Below are 18,898 nucleotides of genomic sequence, written 5' to 3' on the forward strand. Positions count from 1 at the left end.
CAGGCTCAATAGTTGTGGCACATGGGCTTAGTTACTCTACAGCATGTGATATCTCTCCTGACCAGGGATCGAACCAGTTTTCCCTATGTTGGTAGGTGGATTCTTCACCACCGGATCACCAGGGAAGCCCGATCTCTGCATTTTAAACCCACACCCCCAGTGTGCTAAGTCACTTCAGTCGTGTCTGACTCTTTGTGACCCCATGGCCCATAGCCGGCCAGGCTCCTCTGTCCATGGGATTCTCCAGGCAAGAATACTGGAGTGGGTTGCCATGCTCTCCTCAAGGGATCTTCCTGACCCAGGGATTGAACCTGTGTCTCTTACATCTCCTGGCATTGGCAGGTGAGCTCTTTACCACTTGTGCCACCACATCCCCAGCAGATCTAAGATGTTAGGAGCCATGTGAGTTGGGTCTTTCTGTGCTTCTCCTGGTTTACTAGAGGGGTGAGGTGCAATGAGGGGGAAAGGGAGGCAGAACCAGAGCCTTTTCAAATGGAAGTGCTAGAGGACGAAAAGGCACAGAGAAGGAAACAAAACAAAGAAGCGGAGGGTGGGGGATGGAGAACCTGCAGCCAGCGTGGCTGTGGCAGCTGCTTCTTGGAGATAAGGAGTGGATCTTTCCAGTTCCTCCCTTCTCCCACTGGAGAGATGATGCTCTGCAGACATTTTGAGCAGGTTTCCAACCAAGACAACCTCTTCTTTTGAGGTTGCCAGGGTAAAGACATGTGCTCTGGATGACGACAGTTGGGGTGTTGACAGGTATTCCTGAAACAGGCTTCCATGTGATGGGGCAGTGGAGAGTGGTGGGTTGTCATTTTCCTCTGGCCTCCGGGCGTGGAAGAAAGGCCTGGGGCACAGTTACCCTAGAGCAGGTGTCCGAGGCAGGAGTCCCCTAGAGGGTGTATCTGGGTGTCTGCTTGATGGTTCTGGTGGCCACATGCCCATGGGTGAGGGCGTAGAGTGTGGAGGAGCAGCCCTCTAGCCCTTGGACAGCTTCCTGTTAACATCCGTGGGCATTTGCAGGTTGGCTTCACAGAGGCTGCTGAAGAGGTCTTTTCAAATAATGAGCCACCAAAGCTTCCCTGGTGGCTCAGATGGTAAAGAATCTGCCTGCAGTGCAGAATATCCAGGTTTGATTCCTGGGTCAGGAAGATCCCCTGGAGAAGGGAATGGCAACCCACTCCAGTATTCTTGCCTGGAGAATCCCATGGACAGAGGAGCCTGGCAGGCTGCAGTCCATGGGGTCGCAAAGAGTTGGACGCGACTGAGCGACTGACACTTTCATTTTCAAAGCCATGTATCAGTTTCTGCTTTGGGCAGAGACCCACCTAGGGCCCTCAGAGCCAGGATAGATGACCGTCAAGATTGTTCTTCTCAAGTGTATGGGTACCAAGGAGGGAAAGAGGGCGGGTGGGATGAATTGGGGGATTGGAATTGACATATATACACTGTACTATGTATAAACTAGATAATTAATGAGAATCTACTGTATAGCATGGAACTTTACTCAGTGCTCTGTGGTGTCCTAAATGGTAAGAAAATTCCCAAAAGAGGAGATATATGTATACATACAGCCCACTCACTTGGCTGTACAGTAGAAACTAACACAACATTGTGAAGCAATTATACTCCAATAAAAATTTAAAAAAAGAAAAGATTTTTCCTAAGTCCAGCATCCCATGAGGGATGGGATGGGATCCTCTGCACCCAGGAGCATGAGCAAACAGAGGTTCTAGAGCTAACTGGTTGGCCTCGAGCCTGCTGAGACATGCTGCCACCCTGGCCCCAGCTGTGAAAATGCCAGTCATGCTGACAACCTCAAAAAGCCCTGATTCATGCATGGAAGTAGTCAGAGCCTGGGTGGAACTCAGCATCATAGCTGCACCACTCCAAGTAAATGCTGCCAGTCAGTGGAATGACTGGCTATGTCAGAGTCATTCTGATAACTGGTGGGCTTGTTAGGTGGGACTTCTAGAGCTCGTTATGTGATTCAAGGGGCAGCTGTCTCCATCATGGAGTCCAAGGGCCACATTTCAAGAATTGGTCAAATCTTTGGTTTCCTCCCACCAATCTCATGCAAGGAAAAGAGAAAGGGGGAGTGATCACTCTCCATTAGAGGTTAGCTTATTTTACAACTAGTAAGGAGAAAGGGGGCCCTTTCTCATACTTTAATTTCAGGGGGAGCCCTGGTTCCTCAATGAGTTGGCATCCTGGCAAAAGACACTTCCTCTAGAAGTAGCTGGGCGCTTCCCCTCCCCCTTCCCGGGTCATGCCTCAAAATGATCAGCCCAAGACTCTACATCCACTGGTTGGTGGTTACACACACCTGGCTGAGGGGACAGAGTATAGTATAGACATATTTGAAAGAAGTTGATGACATTCTCTTAACAAAGTGGGCCTTCAGGGTTTTCGCCTGTTCTAGTATTTGGCAAGGTCTATCTAACCTGCTCAGCTGACAGGCCACTTGAGAGAGTGGTAACCTATGTTCTTCATAAAAAAGTGCTTGTGGTGGAATGGGTTGGGGAAGGGGATAAACAGCCCCCTCATGGACCTCTTACCAAATTCTGCCTTGTGGCTTACATGGCTCCAAACTTGCCCCACTTTTTACTTCATTTTCAATTACAGCTGGGGCCGTAGGACTTGTATTTGTATTCTAGTCATATTCATGTTCATTGCTGTGTAACAAATGCCAAAAATTTGAGTGCCTTACCACACAAATTTATCATCTCTCAGTTTCCATGAATCAAGAGACTAGGCATGGTTTATCAGGCCCTTTGCTCAGGGCCTCACAAGACTGCAGTCAATGGGTCAGACAGGGCTGAGAGCCCATCTGAAATTATCTTCCAAACTGACTGCTTGTTGGCAGAATGCAGTTTCTCTGAGGCTGTGGGGTTGAGGTCCCTACTTCCTTGATAGCTGTCAATCAAGGGTTGCCCTCAGCCACTGCCATTCTCTGCCACTTGGTCCTCTCCACAACATGGCAGTTTGTTCCTTCCAGGCCCACAGGAGAGTGTCCCCTGCAGCTTTGAATCTCTCTGACTTCTATATGTGATCTCTACACCCACTTTTTTTTTTTTACTTCAGACAGCAAAGAGCATTTATTCACTAAGATAACTATATTGGTAAAGAAGCTTTCAGATTTTTATGAAATTATTTCCAGTCATATATATGAGACATTTAATAATTGTTAAATGTCTGTTTAACAATAAATGTTACATATATTACAGTGTACAGGTAAATCTTACCACTGTATCGCATGCGTGCATGCTAAGTTTCTCAGTCGGGTCCGACTCTTTGCAACCCCATGGACCTTAGCCTGCCAGGCTTCTCTGTCCGTGGGATTCTCCAGGCAAGAACACTGGACTGGGTTGCCATGCCCTCCTCCAGGGGATCTTCCTGACCCAGGGATCGAACCCAAGTCTCAGGCACCTCCTGCATTGGCAGGCAGGTTCTCTACCACTAGTGCCACCTGGGAAGCCCCTACTGTATTAGCTATGTCATTTTGAAAGTATTATTGTGTAACCTTTTTAACAAAAGTTCTGCTAGAAAATTATGCCCTAATGTCCTAAGGCACATTATATATAAAGAATCCCATGGCTGATTCATGTGAATGTATGGCAAAAACCACCACAATATTGTAAAGTAATTAGCCTCCAATTAAATAAATTAATTAAAACAAAGAATTAACTTTTTATGATCCTCAGGGGAATTGATAAAATAGCCATTCAAACATTGTTTGTAAGGCTTGTTTCTGGCTAAATCCCAGTTTAGAGGGCCCACTGATGACCGATGACTTTGGTACTGTTTCTTCCAAACTACCTAAAAATAAAGATCAGCATCAAAATATTGGGCAAGCCAATGTCTTACTGGCGATATAAGAGTTTTGTATGAAATATGAAAACCTTTTTAGTTGTACCTTTGGGGTGAAGGACTGAGATCTAGAAAATGAAATATGGAAACACTAGTCAAATTTTATGATCACATCCATAGACCCACTGTTTTTTAATTGGAGGAAAATTGCTTTACAATGTTGTAAATTGTAAAATATGGTTTCTGCCATATAACAATGCAAATCAGTCATAATTATATATATATCCTCTCCTTCTTGAGCCTCCCTTCCCCCTCCTATCCCATCCCCCACCTCTAGGTCATCATAGAGCATGAGGCTGGGCTCCCTGTGCTATATAGTAACTTCCCTCTAGCTATCTATTTTACATGTTGTTGTTGTTCAGTCACTAAGTTGTGTCCAGCTCTTTGTGACCCCATGGACTGCAGCATGCCAGGCTTCCTTGTCCTTCACTTTCTCCTGGAGTTTGCTTAAACTCATGTCCATTGAGTTGGTGATCCATCCAACCATCTCATCCTCTGTCACCCACTTCTCCTTCCCTCAATCTTTCCCAGCATCAGGGTCTTTTCCAATGAGTCAGCTGTTTGCATTAGGTGGCCAAAGTATTGGAGCTTCAGCTTCAGCATCAGTCCTTGCAATGAATCTTCAGGGCTGATTTACTTTACGATTGACTGATTTGATCTCTTTGCTGTCTAGGGGACTCTTAAGAGTCTTCTCCAGCACACATGATAGTGTATATATGTCAATGCTACTTTCTCAATTTGCCTACCCTCTCCATCCTCCACTGTGTCCACAAGTCCATTCTCTATGCATGCTGCTGCTGCTGCTGCTAAGTCGCTTCAGTCGTGTCCAACTCTGTGCGACCCATAGACGGCAGTCCACCAGGCTCCACGATCCCTGGGATTCTCCAGGCAAGAATACTGGAGTGGGTTGCCATTTCCTTCTCCAATGCATGAAAGTGAAAAGTGAAAGTGAAGTCACTCAGTCGTGTCCGACTCTTTGTGACCCCATGGACTGCAGCCTACCAGGCTCCTCCATCCATGGGATTTTCCAGGCAAGAGTACTGGAGTGGGGTGCCATTGCCTTCTGTATGCATAGATGCGCTTTTAAAAGAGATCACCTGATTAGGCCAGGCCCACCCACACTCAAGGGGTGGGGATGTATAAGGCATGCAAACCAGGGAGGCAACAACCTTGGGGGCCATTGAGGAATTCTGCCTACCACAGACTCTATGAAGAACATTTTATTCTATCAATTTTTTTAAATGAGGCCAGCTGCTTCTCATTAGCATTCCCCACTCGGGGAAGGCAGCAAAGCTGTCTAGCAAAGTCTACTGAATCCTTAAACATGACCAGGCTGTGGTTAAAACATTTCAACAACCTTGGAAGACAGGGCTTTTTACTTGTTTTTTCTCTCCTCCCCTCGCCCCCCCCACCCCGAGCCCTTGTTCAGCTCTTAAGTCAGATGGTTTGAAAAGGAAAAGGTTGTTCTGGGGCTTCAGCATCTGGGGCTGGCCTAGAGAGAGCAAGGCCATATTTAAATAATGACTCACAATGAAACTTTCTATTTCTGCTGGGCCAGGCTTCCTGATGACCATTATTACAGGACTTTATGCTCTCTGGAAGTGGTTCTGAAGGCCTCTCATCCTTTGTTGGATAAAAACATACGTTATTTCCTTTTTCCTTACTCAGTTTGCCAGCTTTTTCATGGGACTTCATATAGAGGGGTCTTTTGCTGCGAGTATATCTCAAGTTGTCCCCATATGTTTAAGCAAAAAAGTCATTTCCCCCCGGTTCCTATTTGTCACTGCATCCCCCCTCCCCAACTCCTGTACTCATCCATCCATAAAGACACACAGTGGACACCTTCATGAGCCTGGTATCGTGCTAGGTGCTGTGTTAGTTGCTCAGTTGTGTCCAACTCTTTGCAACCCCATGGATTTTAGCCCACCAGGCTCCTCCGTCCATGGGATTTTCCAGGCAAGAATACTGGAGTGGATTGCCATTCCTTTCTCCAGGGGATCTTCCCAACCCAGGGATCAAACCTGGGTCTCCCGCATCGCAGGCAGACTCTTTACCATCTGATCCACTAGGGTGGTAGGTGCTGGGGATCTCCAGATAAGTGAAATGGGGTCCCTGTCTTCAAGGGGATATCAACTACGACAGGCACATCCAAGGGGCAAGGGGGGAGGGCAGAGGGGCAAGGGTGTGGGTCGAGGGCAATATCTTTGAGCTGGATTTTGAAGAATGTGTAAGATTTCAAGGATGCGGGGCCAAGGGAGGTGGTGTTCCAGGCCAAGTGGACAGCTTGTACGGAGCACAGACAACGCAAAAGAACACGGTGTGTTCAGGCAATGACAAGTGATTCGGGGAGACCAGATCATGAGGGTGCGAGTGGGAGTGGACTGCTGGAGAACAGAGAGGACAGGGAGCACCTGCTAACTGAGAGCTTTGAGTGTTAAGATCTTGGCTGTGATCCTGCAGGCAACAGAAAGGGGGTGAACTCGTCTAAGCTCATGGTCAGATTGATATTTTAGAGAGAACATTGTAACTATTTTTCCTGAGATAGCACTGAGGTGACCGCAATTTTTGCTAAACGTCATAAATAAAACTATACACCAGCCCGGAAGCAGTGCCAAGGCCACTGTTAAAGAGCACTGGCATAATTAAGGAACCAATTCACTTTAAACTTCTATTAGCCATAATGAGAAATATGAAAGAAATGTAGTCTGGGACTCCCCTGGTGGTCCAGTGGTTAAGACTTGATGCTTCCACTGTGGGGGACATGGGTATGATCCCAGGTCAGGGAACTAAGCTCCTGCATGCTGTGCAGTGCAGTCAGAAGAAATAAATTAAAAAAAAAAAAAAAAAAACAACAAACCACAGCCTTTCCTCTTCTCTGAAGAGGTACTGGGGAAACAAAGCTCTTGTTAATAAGGTCAGCCTGGGGAAAATGGAAAGAAGTTTTGCCTATGGTGGTGGCTGGAAAGGAGGATGAGGCAGACTATGTTTCCCTGAAATCTCATCTAGGAGGACCTGGGTCTCGCCTGGCTGAGTGGGGATCCACACACAGGCGTCTTGGGCCTGGGACACCTGGGAATGGAGTCTCTGTGACAAGGACAAGAGTGCTTGGTTCTGTGCAGGTGGATAACCTAGTGGCGGGGCCTGCCTTGCTGGAAGCTGCTAAGCTAGTGAATAAGAAGTTTCCTCTCCCAGGACAAGTCTTCCTTTGCCTCCTGTAGCATGCCTTGACTTCTAAGAAATTTCTGATCACAAAGATGGTTCTTTCATTACTTCTCCTTTTATTGAATCCTGGCATTCACTCCACAAACATTTATCAAGTGCCTTATATATCTGCCTGTGATGCAGGAGACCCAGGTTCAATACCTGGGTCGGGACGATCCCCTGGAGGAGGGCATGGCAACGCACTCTAGTATTATTGCCTGGAGAATTCCACAGACAGAGGAGCCTAGCGGGCTACAGTTCATGGGGCTGCAAAGAGTCAGATACAACTTAGCAACTAGCACTTTCACTTTATATATGTACCAGGTACATTCCAGGTGGTGGGAGATCCAGTGATGAACAAAATGGACAAGGCCCCCGCCCTAATGGAATTTACATTCTAGTAGAGGAGACAGATAAGACATTGTAACTAAATTAATATAGAATATAATTTCATATAGTGATGGCCGCTATAAGATGTGAGCAAAGGATAAAGTGACAGAGAGAGACTAGAGGCTTTAACTAGAATGATCACAGAGGTTCTGTCTGAGAGGTAACCTTGGAGTTGACTTGACTTCTATAAAGGAAGCATTCATGCAACCATCTGGGGAAAGAGCCCTCCAGGCAGAGGGAGAAGCAAATCAAAGACCCTGTGATTGAAAGAAGCTGGATGTGCTGGGGATTAGCACGAAGGCCAGTGAGGCTAGAGCGGAGGAAGAAAGTAGGAGAGTAGCAGGATTGGTGGTCAAGGGGGGGGGCATGGTTGTGGGACCAGAGCACATAAAACCCAGGAGGAGTGAGTGTGAGGGGACCCAATCATCTGATACATGCTGTTAGGTGGAAACGTTGGCTGTATGCATGCGCGCTTAGTCACTTCGGTCATCTCCAACTCTGTCCGACCCCCTGGACTGTAGCCCACCACGGTCTTTTGTCCATAGGATTCTCCAGGCAAGAACACTGAAGTGGATTGCCATGCCCTCCTCCAGGGCATCTTCCCCACCCAGGGATCGAACTCATGTCTCTTATGTCTCCTGCATTGGCCGGCAGGTTGTTTACCACTAGCGCCACTGGGAAGCCCCTGGAAATGTTGGCTACACAGATGCTATAGGAATGTGGAGTTCAGGGATGAGGCTCAGTCTAGAGACAGAAGTTTTGGATTCTAGTGTCTAGATAGTATTGATAAAGTGTGAATGAGATCATCTAAAATATGGATGGTGAAGGAAATGGCAGCCCACTCCAGGATTCTTGCCTGGGGAATCCCATGGACAGAGGAGCCTGGCAGGCTACAGCCCATGGAGTCACAAAGAGTCAGACACAACTGAAGTGGCTTAGCACATAGGATATGGTAGTCAGTAGCCCCATGGGACTACTGAGCATTTGAAATGTGGCCAGCCCAAATTGAGAAGTGCTAGAAGTGTAAAATACAAACCAGATTTCAAAGGCAGTATGAAAAAAAAAAAAGAACATAAAATACCTCATTGATATTATTTTTATAATGATTACGTGTTGAAATGATAAGACTTTGGTTCTACTAAGTTAAATAAAATACATTATTAAGATTAACTTCACCTGTTTCTTCTTGCTTTTTAAAATGTGGCTACTAGAAAGTTTTAAATTACCTCTGTGGCTTGCAACTGTGGCTCCTGTTAACATTTCCATGTGATGGTGCTGCTCTGGGAAATCACTGTAGATAAAGAAAAGGGCCAAGGGTAGAGCCCTCAAATGCTACAACATTTCACATCCAGGGAAAGGAGGAAGATACAGCCATGGGGGGTGAGAAGGAACAGCCAATGAGGTAGGAGGAAAATGAAGGGAGCATGATGTGATGTTCAGAAAGGCAAGTGATAAAATTATTCAACAAAGAGGGAGTGTCAGATGCTGCTGGGAAGGCAGGTCAAGTAGCAGACGGTTGGATTGAACATAAGCAGTTTTACTGCAGTGGTTTGGAAGTAGTTGGATTTGGAAAGCTGGTCGGAAAGAGCACAGAAGTGAAGACATAAGAGTGGTAAGTTAAGAGATCTCTTTAAAGTTTGGCTTTAAAGAAATGCAGAGAAATGGGTGGTAACAGGAAGAGGATTTCAAATCTAGAGGAGGTTCATGTGTTTGGTTGTGGTTGTTGGTTTGTTGGTTTGGAAGGGGAGACAGCTCAGCTGTTGGTGGTACTGTCCTCAGGGCCCTCAGTTGGGGAAATAAGGCAAGTATGCCAGAAAGAATTTGAGACAGTTGAAATTCAAAGGTTATTTACATCAAATGATTTTCTTAGAGCTCTAAGAACACAGATGCTGGCAGGATGCCTTATTTCTTTGTTTTCCCTTTGTCTTTCATCTCTTTCTTTTTGATTGTCCTTCCCCTTCCTTCTTCTACCCCTGACAATGGTGGGCCAAAAGCAATGTTAGCCTGCTGTGGCCTGGTATTTTGGAAAATTGGCTCCTTTTCCATGGGCTTCATTAAAGCTCAGAGATAGTTTATTTCCCAAGCATCTAAGAAGTCTTTCTTAGTGGCAGGGGAAAGGGTACCGCCATGTTTATTAAGATGTCACAGGGACTCACCAGTGATGTGAATTGTTCCTGGCCTAAGGAATTCTCGTGTTCTCCTGTTGAATTTCTGAGGGGCTTCTGAATTTCTCTATCCATTTGCTCCTTCAAGATCTCCAGATGGAACTTGTGTGTGTGTGTATATATATATATATAGTTTGTGTCATAATTAGTGAGTACAGTGTGGATCTGGGGTTGTCATCTTCAGGCAGAATTGTGATATTGGATCATAGAGTTTGAGTGACTTGAATAAAGTGTCAATACCTTTCAGTCAAAGCCCACCTGGAACACATCTGCCATTGAACAAGCTGGTTTTATTATTCATTGCAATGAGAAAGAATACACATCCGTGGGGAACCATGGGACTTCTCAGTGAGAGAGTCTCAAGTCATTTTGATACCAGGACCCTGTCAGCTTTCTCTGTGGTTTGGAAACGTTTGCTTGCTAAGGCCTCATTCACTCTCAGTGGGTGACCGCTCAAGTTTGCCTTCACCTCAGAGCCTGTGGTCACCTCTCTCTAGCTCCAGAGAAACATCAGAGCTTACGGCTAGAGGGCAGTGCAGGCTGGATCTGGAGCCCATCCATGAAACAGCAATGGCGGCTTGACTATTTCTGGAAGCAGAACAGATCCAGGGTAGGGAGAGGGGATCCAGAACTTACTTAATTCAACTTGATGGTACTTGAATCAAGACCCTAAGGGGAGCTATGATAAGGAGCTATGATAAGTCCATGCCTGCCTCTCCACAGTGCTCCTGCTGTATGTGAATATAGCATCCTTTCTCTGGGTTATGGTATTGATCAGAACCCTTCCCCTCCACACACCAACTCCCATTAAAAATGTCAGCATAATTTAAAAAGTGCGATTATCAACTGACATGCTTCCCTAGACATATCATCTCTAGCTTTGGCTAGAATGAATGGAAAACGTATGGTATTATGATTGAGGTTAATATACAGGAAAAAAATCTAAAGCATTATATTGTTGTTGTTTTAGTTGCTAAGTCATGTCTAACTCTTTCTGACCCCATGGACTGTAGTCCTCCAGGCTCCTCTGTCCGTGGAATTCTCCAGGCAAGAATACTGGGTGAGTTGCCATTTCCTTCTCCAGGGGGTTGTGTCTATCCAGGGTTTGAAACTGGGTCTCCTGCATTGGCAGGTAGGTTCTTTACCACTGAGTCACTCGGGAAGGCCAAAGCATTATATAGGAATAACTATATCTTGATAGCAAAAACAGTACAGAAGGTGAAAAATAATACGAAATTTCAGAGTATTATTTTTAAATATGTAAGTAATTCCTTGTGCTTTTGAGTCTGCAGAGGCTAAAATTTAAACAAAAAGCTTGTTGAAATTATTGCTATGTATTATTCATCATTTCTTTAAATAAAAAATTTGAGACTTGCATAAAAAAAGAAAATGTACAGTAGACTCTCACTCAATTATCTGCACTAATGGAAAGGAGGCCAGGGACAGATAATACTCCTATGACATAGAATCAGAGTCAAGGGAGAATTATCCTTTTGATGGTCACTTTGGCTGTTTCTCATTTTGGGCTACTTAAAACAATGCTGTGAGAAACATTCTTGCATGTATATTTTTGTGTGCAAGTATGAGTATAGCTACAGGGTAAATTTCCAGTTGTGATGTTACTGTATCGAAAGGTATGTGTATATTTTTATTTTGATACTGTGAAATTGCTATTCAGAGAGCAATTTACACTCCATAACGTATGAACATGTCAATTTTTCATCTGTGTCGGCATGGAACATCAAAATTAAAACTTCTTGACAATCTGATAGGTGAAAGTGTTGACTTGATATTTTGACTTACATTTCTTTAATTATGAGTAGGACTGAGCATTTCTTTATGTATTTCTTTTTTGATAAACTTCCTGTTGTATCATTTGCCCCATTTTATATCCACTTGTTTGTCTTTTATTGATCTATATGCACTCTTGACAATTAAGAAAATTGACCCCGAAGTCTATATTTGCTGTAAGTATTACTTCCTAGTTTGTTATTCTTTTGCTGACTCTACTTTTTTTGGCCAAAAGTTTAAAATTTTTATGTAGTCGAGTATCTCAATTTTTTCTTCATATCTTATCAATACAATTCTGTCTGCATGGGTACACCCATGAATAGTGAAAGGCCTCCAAATCTAATGGGCCCCCACACAAAGCAATAGATCAGGTTTTGTATATTTATCTTTTATTTTTTGGTAACAGCTTTATTTATTTATTTATTCTTGGCTGAGCTGCATGGCATGTGGGATCTTAGTTTCCTCACCAGGGATCAAACTTGTACCCCCTGCGTTGGAAGCATGGAGTCTTAACCAGTGAACTGCCAGGGAAGTCCCAGTAATAGCCTTACTGAGCTATAATTCACATATGATACAATTCACTCTTTTAAAGTATACAGTCCAGTGCTTTTTAGTATATTCAGAGATTTGGAGACTTCCCTGGTGGTTAAGAATCTGCCTTCCAATGCAGGGGATTCAGGTTTGATCCTTGGTTGTGGAACTAAGATTCCACATGCCACAGAGCAACTAACCTGCAAGCCACAACTAGAGAACCCTCACACCACAACAAGGGTCCCGGGTGCCACAACTAAGACCCTATGGAGACAAATAAAATTTGAAAAAAACCACAGAGATTTGTGTGACTATCACAATTAATTTTAGAATATTGTTACCACCTCAAAAAGGAATTCTGTACTCTGTCACTCAAAAAACACCTCTAGCCCTAAGCAAAATACTTTCTGTGTTTACCTATCTTGTACATTTCATGTAAATTGAATCATTGTCTTTTTTAAAGGAAGAATAGTTCTCTCTAATGGCAATTCCCTTTATATATCTTTTCTTGCATAGTTTAAGAATCTAACTGGAGGATAAGGAGTCGGGTAAAATGATTGTGTAATATACTGGATATCAAATGATTTTTTTTTGGTTTCTTGCTCTATATTTTATTTTAGTAACCAATTATGGCTGAATCACTAAGTGGAGTTTCTGGCAGTGTGGAAGTTCTGGAGACCAGTGATGAGGGTAAGTAACCCAATAAAATCTTGATAACTAGAACTAGATTTGTTTAGTGTGTTTAACCCCTAGAAGAAAGAATCAAGTCATAAGAAGACAAGTTCATATCAAATTTCTAATGACAATAGACTCAGTCCATATTTACTTTTCCATCTTATAAGCTCTTCTCTTTCATCTGAATCTCCGATAGTCTAAAAAGTTTTGTCTTGACTTTGCAGTCTTCCTTGAAGATGGTTACCAGGTTCTGTTTACTAAGGCAAGAGAAGTATTTCTGCTTAATCAGAAAAAGAAATCAGAACAGGCTGTGATCTGAGAGGTTCAACTGAGGTTTTGCCATAGATAGTAATCCAGATTTAACCAACGATAAATTTGTAATTTTGAGGTGTAAAGGGGGTGTAGTAACAAAAGACACCACCATAGGCTTCTGTTAAATGGGAACAATTTACAAAAATTTCTTTTGCAAAACCTACTTAGACGTGTATCCATTTAAATTATAATTATAAACTATGAATCACCCCTGAGTGATAGGAGCCCATGAATGGGGTAATAGGCAAAGGTCACTAAACAATGATAAGTTTTACTGACACTGAAAAAAAATGTGGGGGGAGGGGAGGAACCCTAAGATATAAGGTGAGACATTGAATTTAAAGACAGAACTGAATTGAACAGTTCACTGGGTTGTTCTTCAATGGTTGCTGAGTTTTCTTAGTAGTGTGTGGGGCAAAAGACTTGGTCTGGAAAGACAGAGAGCAGGGAAACTTCCTGTGGCTTCCCAGAGGCCTGACTTCACTAATGAAGTGAGTAGGGGGGTGCTGAACATGGTACATGGATCCCTGAGGGCAGGGCTTGGGTCTTCATCTCTGTGTCACCATTGTTCAGTATTGGGCCTCAGAGAGTGTGATTAGACACTCAAAAGTTTTTAAGAAATGAATGAATGAATAAATGAATAATAGGCCTCCTCACCAAGGCAGCCCCAACAACCAAATGAACTGACCTATCTTTTTGGATACAAGCTAGACAGATGTCTACCAAAAAAGATGGCTATGCAGTGCATCTTGATGTAGAGTGGAGGTAAGGAAATAGCCTTTCTCTGTTCACAATCCTTTTTAAGAGACCAAACATTTGGGTACATTTGTAGTATGAGTCATTGCCAGACAGAGAATACAGTGGCTGTCGGGAAGTTGAAGGCAAGAAAGGCTAATTAGAAGAGTTTTCTTTCCAAGAAGCAATGCAAGAGAACAAGGTCACCATTATGTGCCATGCATTTTGAAAGCTCATTAAGTTCAACCCAGAAGGGCTGCCTGTGTGCATGGTAGATAAGCAAATACACAACCCGAAGCAATAATTTCTTCATTGGAGTTGTGTTTTTTTCTCTGGGGGAAGGTTGGGGGATGGCTTCCATGGGCTGTTTCCTGGCATGTGACATACTGCCGGCCCTCAGTGGATGGGGATGTTGAAAGCTACTGTCTGTTTGGGAATATGTAGTCCTTGGACTTGGACAGGGAGGTCAATGGCTTTGTTACAGGAGAAATCCAGACAGCTGTCAGCTCACTGACCATCACTGCTGTGCCTTGTAGGGGAATAAGTTACCCGGTGTATAGGTAACCTACATAAGTGTTGTTGTTGTTGTTTAGTCACTAAATCATGTCCAACTCTTTGCGACCCCATGGACTATAGCACACCAGGCTCCTCTGTCTATGGGATTTCCCAGGCAAGAATACTGGAGTGGGTTGCCATTTCTTTCTGCAGGGAATCTTCCCCACCCAGGGAACTGGGTTGGCCAAAAAGTTCATAAACCCAAATGAGCTTTTTGGCTAACCAATATTTTACATCCTCATGGGAAAATAAGCTGTTTCTGTCTAAATGGAAGATTGGAGGGAAACTGGAATGTATACATACTTAATTTTTAACACCTGTTATAGTTCTTAAGTCATTAGTCATTTGGTTAATTTAGGAACATAAAAATGTGTTAAAGTATAATTTGGTTTGTACAAATTATAAGGTTTGTACAATTCTGTTTGGTACACTCAGTTTTACAGCCTGAAAAGTTTATTGGAAGTGTTTTTATTCAGTTATTAAGTGTTTATAGATTGTGTCACGGACCTGCTGATTCTCTCCTGTCTCTCTTTGCTGGTATGTGAGAAACAGGTTTACAACTTGCAATCCTTTAGCTTTGCCCACCTCCCTTCCCTTCTGGGATTTCTAAGCAAGAAGGACAATAACCATTATGGTTCCCAACACTGAGCAGAAGCTTGTTCTCATTTCAGAAGGCCAGAAGGAGATCTGCCTGTCAAGAATCAATAAATCCCATTCCTTCTGTTTGAAAAATGGCAATGCCTACAAAGGCTCCTTCCTGTTTGTGAGGTGGCACTGCCCAGTTCTTTATCACTGGGCAGGAGTTATTTAGTGGTCTGTTGGAGCTGCCTCATTCTGACTTGGGAGGCTGTGCATGTCTCTTCCTAAATGTAATATACTAGCTTGAAATTGACCGAATGGGAGTATTTATACCACAGAAGTAAGCAAATATTACAGATAAGGGCATTTACCCTGAGATCTGATTGGTAAATATATCCCAGTAAAAAACTGAGTATAGTCATTAACAGAGTATAGTAATCAGGATTTTACATAAAAATCTCCATATTTCATGGATTTTAGAAATCCTTAGGGGGTGGGAAGATTAAGAAAGCTCGGGAGCAAAATACAGATTATTTTAGAGCCAGCCTACTCTGTCCTGTATACTTTTCAGCACTTTCACGTTGAATCCTCACAGTAGTTCTATGAGGTCAAACATCATTTTAAATAATTCATTATCCTAGAAATTCATTTAATTTTTTTCCTTAAAAAATTGAAGAAGGGAACTTGGGAAAATATATATTTCCTAATGCATCTTCATGCTTTATTCTGTCTGTCTCAATGTACACTTGCCAAATTTATCCTAACCATGACCCTGTGTAGGTATATCCTAGTAAATGAGAGATTTCTCAGACCATTCAGAACTGAAGTTACTTAAGCAATGATTTTCAAGCATGCATATGACCATCTTCCTTCATTGCCCCAATGGTGCTTCTCTTTATCTATAGATGGTTAGATGGGTAGAATTGATAGATCAGTTTTACAGATGGAATTGAATCTGGTCTTAATAGACAATTATTGATTCCTTAATTCTACCTCATTTATTAGCATTTACTACATGCCAGATCCTATGCCAAACTCTTTACTACGTTATTTACAATTTATATCAATCCCGATAAGGGCCAGTATTTAAATGATAGGATGCTTAAGAATGGCTCTGCACAGTGATCTCAATTTAACATATGTAACAAGCTATTTTGGTTTTCTGCACCCCTCAGTGGATTCAGTTGTCTCTGGAGTGTTACGGTGTGTTTGCACTGTGCTAGTTGCTAAAAAGGATGCTAAAGAGGGCCTGCCTATAGCCCTGAGGTGGGGGATGGTAGCTAAGACATAGAACCATATCTTATTCCTTTCTCATTGATATGCAAAACATAGTAAGTGCTTGACCTTAATAAATGTTCACTGAATAGTTGAATGAATGAATGAATGCACATACTAGAGAACATTCAGATGTAAAACGTGTGGTGCCAACAGTCAAGTTTTAAGTGTGCAAAGAGGAGCATGAATTGTAGTGATGGTGGAAAATTGGACTTAAGGCAGGCCTTGAGGTTTAGAAACCTTTCTAAAGGTTCTAGATTAGGCAGGCCCAGGAGTAATCAGTACACAGACAGGCCATAGTATTTAAGCACTAGAAGAAGCCCTACTTCAGCATTTCTCTAAGTGTGTTTTGCTAGATGTTCTGCATACGTGCATTGGGGAGACAACACTGTTACCAAGTTTCTTGTCACTTCACCATCCACATAGGCATGTTGAAGTTTCAGAAACGTTTTGCTGGAACACAGACCCCTAAACTGTGTTTAATCAGCATTTTCCAGATTGACTAGACTGCAGACCCCCCTTTTCATGCAACAGACCTATGAGCATCCCTCTGAACACACTTTGGGAGACACTGATTAGCATGATCCCCTCATTTTCCAGCTGAGCCCCAGAGAGGTTGAGTGACTTACCTGAGGTTACAGAGCTAATCAATAGCAGAGCCAAACCAAGCTCAGGATTCCAGAGTTTTCTTACTCTCCGGTGGTGTTTTCCATCACACCACTAAGCCTATCTTATAACAGTCTTGTTGGCTTCCAGAGACCAGGCTGTTGGGAATTGGAATGAGACACCTGAGTTGGTAAATTTCTGCATGTGGAGCAGTAAGAGCAGTTTCCTTCCCACGGATGAATGCAGTACAAACTCCCCTCCCCTTTCCCCTCTTCTGAGCTGGGAGAAAGATACATGTGCTTATTAGGAAACTCAAGAAAACCCAGAGAGAGCCTGAGGAGCATTGAAAGCTCACATTCCTCACTGCTGCCCTGGTTTTTTTTTTAATGATAGTAGAATAAACTTTCAATTATCTGCATGTGCAGAGGGCAGCAGCCCTGTAGGTAATCTGAACCAATCAGTAATAATTAAGGAACAGTGCACATAACACACCCATAATACACCCACACAAACACGCACACACATACACACCCTCCCTTGCAAAATTCATTAGTAGGTGACATTGTCATGCCTTTTGCACAGGGTGCTTCTTTGCCCAGAACCCCTTTCTTCCCAATTCCTGGCCCTCTCCCTTCCTCATAAAGCCCTTCTTAGAAGACATCTTCCATGACCACACCAACCCCCTGCACTCGTTCCTTGGGTCTGCATCCTTGCAGCACACAGGTTGGGCAATACCAGCTCCCACATGGATTTACAAAGTTCCTGAAGTATCTGTCACATGTGGAAGCTTGGCTTCCCAGCTGGATCACGAAGACTCCAGTGATCAGGGTACCAAGTGCTTATGTTGGCTCAAAAGTTTCTGCGTATGAATGAATTTCTTAGGGCCAGGAAAAAGGTGTGTGTTAATAGTTGAAATTGAGAGGCAAGTGAACGCAGTTTGAGATGAGCCTGAATAGAGGCTGCCCAGAGGCCACAGGCTGGGGCCTGAGCTTCTGCTTTCACTTTGCTGGTGAGTTCCTAAGAAGAGAACAAAGCAGATGAATGATGCCAGGGGCACTGGTGCGAGAGCTAGGACCCACAGGGCCTCTGGGATCCTACTCCTCATTCTCATCACAAAGGCCATTTCCTCTCCTGTCTTCCCTTCCACCATCACACTCTGCCTCACTTGCATTTCTAACTTCCAGGAAGAAAGATATCCAGATTTAAAGACTTCAAGAGCTTCTTTGGCAAGAAGAAGAAGGAAGAGCCCAAAGATGCCCAGGGAGGGAGATGGCTCAAAGCAAGCTTGTCCAGCAGCAGTATTGACATCTCTTCTCTGAAGTAAGTTCAAGAAGGTCAACAAACCAAGCCAGGGTAAGCTCAGGAGAGGTGGGGAATGGAGACAAGGCAAAGGGCAGGGAGCTACATCCAGGTCCTCCTTTGGCAGCTGAATCATCACTGGCCTTTGGTTCTCAGGGGCTCTTCGTCACCCTGCATGTGAGAGGTGGGTCTGCAGCCATTGCCAGTGCAGCCACATCCCGGGGCGGGGGGTTCCCCTGTGCTCGTAGATATATGCTTGCTGTCTGGGCTTCACAGCTCAGTGGATTGGATGGGGCATACCAAATGCATACCCCACTCCCCTAAGAGCACTGGGTGAGAGGGTGTGGGTAGATCAGGGCAATCCTGCTGTGTCACAGCTACAAGCACTTGAGATGTGGAGTCTACAACTAGCGAGGAGCTAGTGGCCTCTGTTTCATAAGGGAAGGATAGTCTCCATCATTTTGGAAGCTTGATCTGATTTGCTTGCCCAGCCCTCAGACTCCAGATTTCATAATGTGTGATTAAAATATTAGATGGTGAAGCCATCTAGCTGGGTTGGGGCATAAGGATGAAATCACTGTGTTAATTAAAAAAAAAAAAAAAACAAGCAAGCAAGGAACCCAAGTCCATTTCTCCCTCCATCCCAAGAGACTGGGGGAAATGTTGTAACCAGTCATATAAAGTATGGGGAAGACTGTTTCTCAGCCACCACTGCCACTCCTATTCAGATTTTCATCTTTGAAGCCCCAAATTCCACATCTTAGAAATGTGGGAAATCTGGACACCCAGTACCCCTCCCCTAGCTCAATTGAATTCCACTCTATGGAGTTCCACTTGGGCCTGTTCCCCTGGCCTTAAACCCCAGACTTATCTGAAATTCCAACAGAGCTCAAGTGTCCTGCTATCCATTGCCT

At 43.8% G+C, this 18,898-nt stretch overlaps 1 protein-coding gene across 9 annotated transcripts in view; it reads left to right on the forward strand.

The window, feature by feature from the left end:
* Positions 1-18,898, forward strand: part of KIAA1210 (KIAA1210 ortholog) — an 80,174-nt gene that overhangs the window by 22,028 nt on the left and 39,248 nt on the right. For 2 of the 9 annotated variants that reach the window (XM_081564397.1, XM_081564400.1), the window contains exons 1-5: positions 8,870-9,073; positions 10,640-10,686; positions 11,566-11,593; positions 12,569-12,638; positions 17,870-18,005. In XM_081564397.1, coding sequence (XP_081420523.1) covers positions 12,578-12,638; positions 17,870-18,005 — 197 coding nt within the window. In that variant the 5' untranslated portion in view covers positions 8,870-9,073; positions 10,640-10,686; positions 11,566-11,593; positions 12,569-12,577. Of the gene's footprint in view, positions 1-8,843; positions 9,074-10,639; positions 10,687-11,565; positions 11,594-12,568; positions 12,643-17,869; positions 18,006-18,898 lie in introns of those variants that run through there. The other 7 variants (XM_081564398.1, XM_081564402.1, XM_081564395.1 and 4 more) reach the window with 4 other exon arrangements.

This window comes from Giraffa tippelskirchi, chromosome X (genome assembly GCF_054371585.1).
Source record: "Giraffa tippelskirchi isolate mGirTip1 chromosome X, T2T-mGirTip1v1.2.pri, whole genome shotgun sequence".
NCBI classification, from domain to species: domain Eukaryota; kingdom Metazoa; phylum Chordata; class Mammalia; order Artiodactyla; family Giraffidae; genus Giraffa; species Giraffa tippelskirchi.